This window comes from Tiliqua scincoides, chromosome 1 (genome assembly GCF_035046505.1).
Source record: "Tiliqua scincoides isolate rTilSci1 chromosome 1, rTilSci1.hap2, whole genome shotgun sequence".
Classification (NCBI taxonomy): Eukaryota; Metazoa; Chordata; class Lepidosauria; order Squamata; family Scincidae; genus Tiliqua; species Tiliqua scincoides.
This window is the reverse complement of record NC_089821.1, coordinates 260,944,389-260,954,882: the sequence shown is the minus strand read 5'-3', so window position 1 is coordinate 260,954,882 and position 10,494 is coordinate 260,944,389. Positions and strand designations below refer to the sequence as shown.

The following is a 10,494-nucleotide window of genomic DNA, read 5'->3' as shown; positions in this document are numbered from 1 at the left end:
ATTGTACACATGAATCACAACTGTTGTAAAGTATAGCATACATGAGCAAGGCGTTGGTGCCACTCCAGGACTAAGACATCACTATAATACCCTATTAGTTCCCTCCTGCTTCTTATAAGGAGGCCAATTTTAATGGCTGGATAAACGTTTAGAATGTCAACTGCTTCATATTTACACTTCCAAGTGGATAGCAACCAATCCTGCAGCCTTCTGATGTTTAACGATTGGCTTTACAGTTTCAACTTTTGTCACCTTTATGTGACGCAGCTTTTCAAGTGTATGGCCAGAACAACAATGGTTCCCATGTTGGTATCTTTTCAATCAACTCCCCAGCAAGGACTGATGCCAGTAGATTCATTCTGCTTCCCTGCACTTTCCTCTGCATTCCTGTTATAACGTTGCTCAGTAGCTCCACAGAAGTCTCTTCCTGGATTTCTGGTTAGGGTGTGTTCACCAACTCATGAGGGGAAAGTTAGTCCTTCCCCTCCCCCCGCAAATTGTTCTGTGCTTTTGAAGAAAGTTCCTCATTTGGGTAAAAATTCTACTATTTCGTTAAGCAGGCTTATTTACACTATTTCTTAGGGAGTATAGACTTTATAGGGCCCACTTACAGTAGTTTCAAGCAGCCTCCATGCAGCCAAAGGAATTTAACACTCAAAAACCTGTTTCTCACCTTCATCGGAACACATACTTCCATTGTCGAGAATGGTCCCTTTCCAGACCACAGCAGGATTCAACAGCATTGCAATGACGTCAAGGAATTAAACTGCCACATCCTAGGCCAACCCTTTGATCCTAGGTTGCTTCTCACCCCCTGGTTTCATGACGAATACCTCCAAGGGACCATCACCAATTCTACCAAGATTCTCTCTCACGAGTTTGAAATCACTCTCCATCACCTGCACTTAACATTAACAGGCTTCCTTAATGAGCGTTTTCATTTGTAACTCAACTGCATTAAAATTGTTGTGTGTTTTAAAAATTGGCTGTATTGCTGTGGGATCTTCATCAGTGACTTCAGATTAGATGTGGTTTTGGGTGTTTTTTTTTTAAATTTTTGACTGCTTTGAGTTTTCTTGTACTTCACAATGCTTTATTGCCACCTATACATTTTTTCCATGGCAAAAGTAGTTGGAAGTTTCTTTACAACAGAATTCATAACACCCCATACCTAGGTGTTTGAAAATGGCATTATTTATTTTACTTAGAAGGAAGCCCATTAGGTTCAATAAGACTTAGGCTGTAATCCGATCTTACTCAGAAACAAACTCTGCTACCCATAACCTTATTCCAGGGGTTCCCAAACTCCTATTGATCTGTGGCTCAGGCCATTGGCCATGGCCCCCCACTAGGGTTAGAACTGTATACATTATAGAGGGCAGCAGGCTTTTGTGAGGGTTCTGTGGCTTCCCTGGCTGGTTGCTGTGGCTCCCTGGGGAGCCACAGCTCAGTTTTGGGAATCACTCCCTTATTTCACCCCTTTTTATCTATTACTTCAACCTCAAGATATGCAATATTAAGCTACTTTGACAAATTTATTTGAGTATGAAGAAACAAAATGATCAATGTGTTATGCGAGTCCTTCATCAAGGCCTTAAAGTATACTATCCCAACTAAAAAATAAACGTTAGTCTACCTAGTGATCACCAAAAAGCCAACTCCTGGCCCCGTCCCCATTTCTCCCCAAACATTTTCCTTTAAATAGACTCATGCATATAAAGGACATCTCCAGTTCATGACCTTCCCTCTTTCCTTTGGTGGGAAGCAAACCCAAAGGTAGCATTGCTCTTAGCATGTCCTCTACTACCAAAATTATTAGTCATTTCTACACCTTGTAAGATAAAAGGTATGCACACCTACTTTTTAAGTATATGGGACAAGCAATTTCTAGATCTTAGTGTACTTATATAGTATCATTGTATTTCTATGTGGTTAAGGTTCAGGAAAGGTTTCTCTTTAGTGTAAAAATAATGGAAATAGATGCCGAGCCCTAAAATTAGATATCAGCCTACACTGCCACATTTAACACCATTCATGAAAGCACACGCCATATTAAACTGATTTTCAAAGTCATTTTGCCATATATTACCACCTGTCACATTCCATCAGGCACTTCAATGACTAAGACACCTACACATTGAAGGAAACTTATTAAGTTCTTAATGTGCTTCATCAACAATTTTTCAACTCTAACTGGCCAACATGCCTTCTCCCATAACCCAATTTATATAATCGCATGTGCCTATTTTCAGAACATTTAATTAGCTGTTTAATGTCTGAGGGAAGAGTTTGCCGAGGGGAAAGTACAACTAAATTATCTTAAGGAGACTGTTAGGGAAGGGAAAAAATTTAGGAAGCTGCCTTATACTAAGTCAGATCACACTGATGCATCTAGCCATGTACTGGTGACAGTGACAGGAAGAATCCCTGCCTACCTTACCTAAAGGTAGTGAGAATTGAACCTAGGACCATTTGCACGCAAAGCACAAGTACTACCACTGAGCTATGGCCCAAGAACAGAGAACCAGCAGTATGTGAATGTCATGTTACTTTTCAGAGCCACTGTGTATTTGTACTAAATTAATGAGAGGCAGGTTGCATGCTATTCAATTCAGTGTCATATAAGCCAAAGCTGAAGACGGAAGCAATCAAGAAGACCCCAAACCAGTAGGAACTCTGTTCCTTACTTCAACATTGCACTTTGTATAATATGAAATGCAAAATTAAAACAAGGAAAGTTACTTTGTAACAAATGACAGGTAAACATTCTATTCAGTTTTAGAACTCATTTGATAACAATCCAACAAATGTAGGGTCAACACACACAGCAAAGAAAAAAGCATTACAAATAATGTTTATACTATGTGAACAGACCAACATGCACTGGATTCACAATTTACAGGTATCACATAGTTACAGCTTCATGAACTGGAGTCTGGTACAGTGTTTGGATAACTAGTGGTTCTTACAGAAAGAGGAGAGAATGCAGCTGCAATGATATGAGGAAGTGAAACAGTACTAGCACGTGATTAGTAAATGGAATGCAATGTGAATGTAGATGGGCATGAATTTTCTGCAGGGCAAAGATGAAAGGTACAAAGCAGACAATACAGTTTGACTGGACCCATTTCTCAATCCCTTGTGACAACCACAAATCCCTTATATTAAAAGGAATAGCCCTGGCAATATGTGAAGTTACCCTTTATTCTTAAACTTTTCCCAAGATTAAATCTTCATACAGCAATTCCACCTTTCAAGACAGTAATAAATTATAACAAGTAGCTTATTAGGCTATTTGCACTCTGATTATCAAGTTTACTTTTCCTGTTTTGTTAAGTTATGGCATTTTAGCTAGTCAAGCCTGCTGAACAGAGATCAGCCTGAGATTGCAGAGTGCTTCCTGCTAGAGACCAAGAACATCAATGAGCAGGGTGGTTGCAGTCTAAAATCTACACTTCAGTTACTCTGCTCTACATGACAATCTAAACAATGTGCAGGAGCTCATCAAGGCATCCATTATCACCAAGCCACTGCCAACTAAAAGAAATCATTTATACCACCATCTGACCCGCTTTCCCACATGTCACACAGCGTGCTGCTACTGCGCACACACACAAACAGCTCACTGCACACAGCAGTCTCCAAGCAATTTGAATTTCAAGCTACCTTCATCCAGCTGCAATGAGAGTTGGACTATCAATTACAACCAAAGGTAATCCAAAGGCTATTTTCACTTTACAAACAGTGGCCATTTCTTCTGAATAAAATATGCACAAAATTAGGCTGCTCATCAAATTATTTTGTGACCCTTATTCTTGAATGATGGTGCCCATTATACCCCATTAACTTACAGGCAGCTTAAATAAAAATACTGCAAGCAGAAGGTGGTGGCCAGCATTCAAGGGAGAAGACTTGGCAGTAAGCCAAGACTTAGCTTAAGATCATGTTTCATTGGAATTGAGGGTCTGCCAGCAAGGCAAATGCAAATCTGCATTGTGGTTGGCAGAATGCTACACTGTGGGTGCAAATTAGCTAGGGCTATTCCAGTGATGAGAAACCCTTGCTACACTCTTAGGCAAGCACAACCAAGACACATTTAGGATGTTTGATGTAGTTCTCTTCATCATCTCATCAGAACAAGCAAATATATTACATAGGATGGCAGAGTGACTGTGATTTAATTCAAATGTGCCACCAAAAGTCACAAGCTAAACTACTCCTGTGAGGAACTGTAAGTGAATTGGAATCTGCAAGATACTTGCAGTGCAATCCCATCCATGTCTCAGATAAGTCTCATTGAATTCACAATGGAACTTACTCCTAGGTAAACAAGTATGGGATTGCAGCCTTAATATTAACTTTAAATTGCTTAAATTGATGACTATGCCAGATATTACGCAAACAAATGACAAAAGTTCCATTAGTAACAAATTAAAGTTGTAAAATGGTCCTACAATTTTGTTGTTTAGGAATTAAGTATAACTCTGATATAGAGAAAGCATTTACCCTATGATGTCTTGGTAAAACATGGTAGACCCCATCATCCTGAAAAACTATTTGAAATGTAAATACATACAAGAGAGTAGCTAGCATTCTCCAGGTTGAAGAATGATTACCTATTACTTTCAGAAGAACAAGAGGTTGGCTCTGACACCAGTAAAATGGTTTGGACCACAATGTATTGGCACTTGCACACTAAGCTTACAGCAGTGATGATGTAAAAATGTGTCTAGTTTAACTAGCAGTATATGACATGTGGAACAGACTGCAATAGCAATTCAATTTCCTTGCCAGTTATCTCCTTTATAAATTCTTAATTACATGCATTATTATTTGAAAGTAGAACTTGTCAAATTCAGTAGTTTAAAGATCATGGTAATCCTTGTCAAGGTAGGTTCTTCAATACTGTGGCATTACCTTCCATCAACTTCTTATTAAGCATGACCACGATATGCTGGCTGCATCTGCAGCTCAGTTCTTTTCTACCATCTTGGAATTGTAAATTTAGACTAAATACATTTCTAATAGTAACAAGTCTTGTGCTTCACACAGATCTATATATTACTGAAACACAGAGGTTTTGCAAGCCAATCTTCTCACTACGCCAACTCCTGATTCAGAGGTTATTTTTTTAATATACATACCAACAAGCAATATTTACACTTACAGAAGCAAATAACTGATTTTTTTTTTCTCAGCTAACTCCTTTCCCACAAAATAGCACCTTTCACTGTTTTAGCAATCTTTTATTGAAGATAACAAGTTGGTTATGTTCACTGTATTGTATGAAACATCACAATATCATACTGGGAAGGTACTATCAGTACAGGATTGGACCAGAGCAGACAGTCTGAACAATAAACCATTTTGCATTCTTCGTTCCCTAGCTTTGAACAACCCAAAAAAACCCAGTAGGGACAAATACCTGTTAACATCATCATTTAGAACACTTTAACTTACAAGGCTAAAATCTAATGAATAAATAAAATATATTGTGGCAATAATCCTCTCTAGACCTCCCCCCTCCCCCCCAAAAATATCAGATACACAATGAACCAAATGATTGGGAAAGCTGGCTGTAGGCAGCAGTTTATAAGAGTGTACATGGATCTACACTCGTGTGTGTGTGTGTGGGGGGGGGGAAGTTACAGAAAAATACCATGAATTTCATTTCACACAAAATCAGTTGATGACTGTTAGCTTAAACTACACACAAGGGCAAATACATCCTCGTTGAAACACAGTTTAAACAAATAGGAAAATGTTTACAAGGCATCCACAGCATGTAATCATGTACAGATGGATACATTCATTGTTTCCCCTCCCCAATAGCTTTTATTTTTTTTTTAGATAAATACTTTACTCTTCTCCACTTTCAGCATTAACTGGACTCAATACATGCACAACTCAAAAGAATTAAGAAAAAAATAAGGTTATTGCAAAAATAGAATTAAACTAAGAATCTTCAAGTACCTTACATGACGGCCACTCTTGTACCATGCCCGTTGCTTATAAAATGAAAGGTCACTGAACCCATGAAAATATCTCTAATATTTTCTTAGATTTAAAATAGATAATTTTAGCTGTATTTATAGTAATCTCAAAGTGATAATTTGAACTTTGTAAATAATGCAAACAATTAAAAATTATACCCATATTACACAAGACCTCTCTTCTCTTAAGCTGATAGAAATCAAAGAAAAAAAACTATAGAAAACCACATTTAGAACAAAATCACAATTTACATTATAATAAAGGCAAATATTCAGCATTTAAAAAAACTTGCAGCAATGAGTGAGATGTCAAAGCAAATTACAACTAACCATAAATTAAGTTGTTTGGTTTAAAAAGGTTTCTTCTAGCAAGAGTTTAAGGATGTGTTATACACATGCGTAAAATTCTTATTGGTTTTAGATGCCTAAAAACTCCTTATATTATTGCCAAATACACTTTATCTTAAGCAAGCAGTAGGCAACATATCACAATTTGGACACTGTAGGGAAAAACTAACAGTCTGATAATACAGATAAAACTGGAAAAATAAAAAAAAAATACACATCCTATAGCATATTGCCCAACTGAAATGATTTCCAAGCCCAGAGCTGCAAAAGCCTTCCAATCTTGGTAAGGTGAAGTAAGTGTCTGGTTACAATTATTTGCACTCGGTCGTGCTTATATTGTAAGTTTTGTTAAACCATAGTGTATCTTCAGAGTACAACTACAATCCCATGGTACGTTATGTACATTTAGTGATGTGCTCCCAGCATTATTCCTTCCTTGGTTTTTAGGGCTCAGGCTCCATAAAGATGTAACCAAAACACCCAAGGTTGGTAAAAATACTGTAGTACAGGCAATGCTAAGAGTGGCAATATCAGAAAACACAAATATGAACAAATAATGGAAAATCCTAATAATTTCTTTCTGCCCATTTCACAAAATGTTGGAAATCCACCAGAATTTTTCCCTTGTATTGATGAAAACCGATTAAAAGTTTTTCCCCCTTTTTTCAGATTTCAAAAGCATTTTAGTAGATCTGTAAGGCTACCACGGATCTTCTAGATCTCCAGCACCCTACAGAGAAAGAAGAGAAAAACGGTTAGTTTTCTGCTGACCTCAAGAAGAAATATCCATATTGTCCTGAATTTCAGAGGAAGCACACAGAAGAGCAAGAAGAAACTGGTACTAATTGTTTACATGCTGATTTCAGAACAGATAGACCCTCAAAAGTTTGACCTCTTCCAGTAATACAATTCATAAACACTGTAAAAGAATGCAACACTAAGGTTATAAATAACCAGAAACAGTTACCATGGACATTTTTCTCCTAGTTAGTTTAGAAAGTTTAGAAGCATGACAGCTACACTGGTTCAAAAGTACATCAAAGTGAGCATTTTGTATCTGAGGGCAGCAATAATTGCATCCAAGAAGTGGGGTTAAAATACCAAAGGTTACACAAGTTATCCACAGTTGTAAAACTCAGATTTATATATCCCCTTGAGTACACAGTGAAGGGAATTCTTAAGAACAAAATGGCTGTAAATATCAATTGGAATTTGCAACTTCTGTACAGTTATTGTTAAATAAGAAAGATTAATACGACTATAAACCGCTGTTGATTGTTACACTATAAAACTCAGTATGGTTTCAATGTCCTTTATAGTTGCTGTTTTACAGTTTATGCTACTAAAGTTGCTTAAATAAATTCAATATGCATTCAGATTATTCCACACATTCTTTATTTGATCTTAAAACAGTAACTCATGAACTAGAACACTAATTGTCAATACATTTTATCCGTTGGATACATAGTGCTATAGGTGCATCCTGAATACAATCTTAAAATTGTGTACAGGTTATATAGTCCAAATTACAATCTAACAGATCATCTTATTTTAATGACCAACTCAACATGCCTTAAAATTTAAGACAACTAATGAAATGAACTATTCACAAGTCAAATACAAGCATGCAATATCTACATTACAAGTCAGCCAAAGAGAGTGAGTGGGTTATAGTCAGCCAATTGCAGGTATTAGATTAAGATGGTCATTTTAAACTCTACCAAAGTTTAAATGAAAATTATAAGGATTATCTCAGTTGGAATGCATTTAACACTACAACATTCTTTTTAGGAGTTCAAATTCATTGCAATGACTTAAATTCACATAAACCTCTTGACCAATTTGCAGGACTATGCTGTTCTGCATCTTGCCATGCGTGCAATGACAATGCCTCTACAAGCTACAGTTCATAACAGCCAAGATTCTCAAAAAGAACTCCCACCTTCAAGAATGCCTTGTGTATGCAGCCTGTACATATAAAATTGAGAGAACTTTCTAGGATGAGTAACAAATACTGAGACTAAATACCGAAACCATTAGAATATATAAAATCAAAACTGTGTGAAAAATGAAGATTACATCTTTTCACCACTCTGTTCATTGCTCATCTGTGAATCTTCATCGTCATTCTGCATTTCAGAAAGTTGCTGCTCAGACTGGGAATCTGTCTCTTGGTCACTGGATCCACCATACGTATCAGAAGTTGATGCTGTTGCCGATGCATCATCAGAGCACTCTTCTCCTCCCTGCATTTTAGCTAGCCTGTAACTAATCAGGACGTCCTCCAGAAGGTGGCGGTAGTTCCCCCTATGATTAATTCTCACTTGTCTGAGAGCTTCCACCAACCTTCCCTGTGTTCCACCATCTGCAGCTTCGCCAAGGTCCTTATTTAAGATTCAAGACCCCAGAATCAGTACTCAAATTAGGCTTTTTTAAAGTATTTAACAAATTAGTCAAATTGATTAAAAAAAAAAAGAATGTTCTATGCCCTTGAAAGAAATTTTCAACCAATGAGACTTGGGAAGAATATTTATATAACTTTTTCAATATTCTAATGGTACTAATTAAAAGTTTTCAATAAGTAAAGCAGCGCAACTAAGTCTTCATTTCCGCCCTCTAGTGGACATGAATGGTGCTCACTAAAGTAAGCAGTAGAATGCCCGGTACAATTATAATTTGAATCTTTAAGTATAGTTCTTCCATTGATTTTTAATTTGAAATCTCAACAGAAAAACAAATCCATGAACAGCTTAAGTAAAATGAGTTACCATTTAACTTTTACAAAAAATAATTTAAGCACAGTTGCATCTGTTTATCCACATGAAATTAGCAACAGAAAACCTACTGCCAGCTGAACTATAAAAAGAAACATACACTTCTCTCAGACTGAACATAAAACTAACCAGGAGATGCACAACACAAGTTTGCCAAAAATGATCATTGGGTTCAATGATACAGGGAACGGGATGGGGGGTGCAATGTTCTACTCATGGGACTTCCCTGCCCCATCTACCCTGAAAAGAAAAAAAGGGAAAATACTGTGCACTCATGAATCTAGGGCCAACAGCGGGGCTGTCAACCCATGAAGTTGATGGACAATAGCCAAGTATCTTATAAAGGTCCTGCCTGTAAAAGTATCTGCCTCAGACACTTGATGAACAGCTTGAGGAGAGAATTCTGAGCTCCTTATCTGTTTGTCTTCAGTTAGGACCCCAATTCCACCTTTTGTAACTGAATTGGGACAGTGAACTCTGTTTAAACACATCTACTATCACATCCACCTTGAACCTTAGTATGTCTCTGAAGTAGGTGTGGTAGGGGAGAAATGTTAATTCTGACCCAATGCTGTTTAGCTCAAATGCTAATTTAAAAAACCAATGTTGACCTCCACAGGAAAGTTACTAACACCCCAATCCTACACATGTCAATTGAGAAGCAAAATTCCATTACGTTCAATGACACCTAGTCCCTGGTAAGTTTGTGATCACAGCCTACATCTCAGAATACAGGATCAAATGCTACTTATTTTTACACATTAATATCCCACCTTTCCCTTTTGCAACAAAAGGTCTGACAACTGGTCTGACAACTAACCTGTTACAAGTAGCCGTCTTGTACTACTCCCATTCATTTAGACAAGGCTTATGCTTGTTAAACCCAGAACCAGACAATATCAAAGGGCACAGAAAGCAAGATATTACTGGATAAATATAGAAGGGTGTCAAACACCTAGAGCTTGTTCCCAATAGTAAAATACAGTATTCCAGAACATTTTTACAACTTAATTCTTTAGTGGTTTCTTTTGATACTGGAAACCTGAAAAGCCCTAAGCTGTGTGTTGTTGCTTCCACAGTTCTCTATCCAGTTAGGAAAATAAAGAGAAAAGTCATTAATACATCTCCCTCACATGAATTAAAAAACAAATATACAATACAAAACATAAAAATAACAAAAATTAAGCTGAAATAAATTTCCACCAGACTTTTGATAGTACAGAATTTCCCATGTTATGTATTAATTTTGTGTGCTTCCAGTTTTCAAATGATTCACTCTAATAAAGTAAGTCTGAAGAACATCAATATTACACAGTAGTCACAAGAAAAATTAGTAGTAAAGTGAACACACAGGGAAAAAAACACCTATGAACAAGATT

At 37.0% G+C, this 10,494-nt stretch overlaps 1 protein-coding gene across 3 annotated transcripts in view; it reads right to left on the bottom strand.

Moving 5' to 3' along the window:
• Positions 1–5,225: 5,225 nt before the first annotated feature.
• Positions 5,226–10,494, bottom strand: part of PPM1B (protein phosphatase, Mg2+/Mn2+ dependent 1B) — a 60,571-nt gene continuing 55,302 nt past the window's right edge. For 2 of the 3 annotated variants that reach the window (XM_066624565.1, XM_066624560.1), the window contains one exon: positions 7,607–8,725. In XM_066624565.1, coding sequence (XP_066480662.1) covers positions 8,417–8,725 — 309 coding nt within the window. In that variant the 3' untranslated portion in view covers positions 7,607–8,416. Of the gene's footprint in view, positions 7,072–7,606; positions 8,726–10,494 lie in introns of those variants that run through there. The other variant, XM_066624573.1, reaches the window with a different exon arrangement.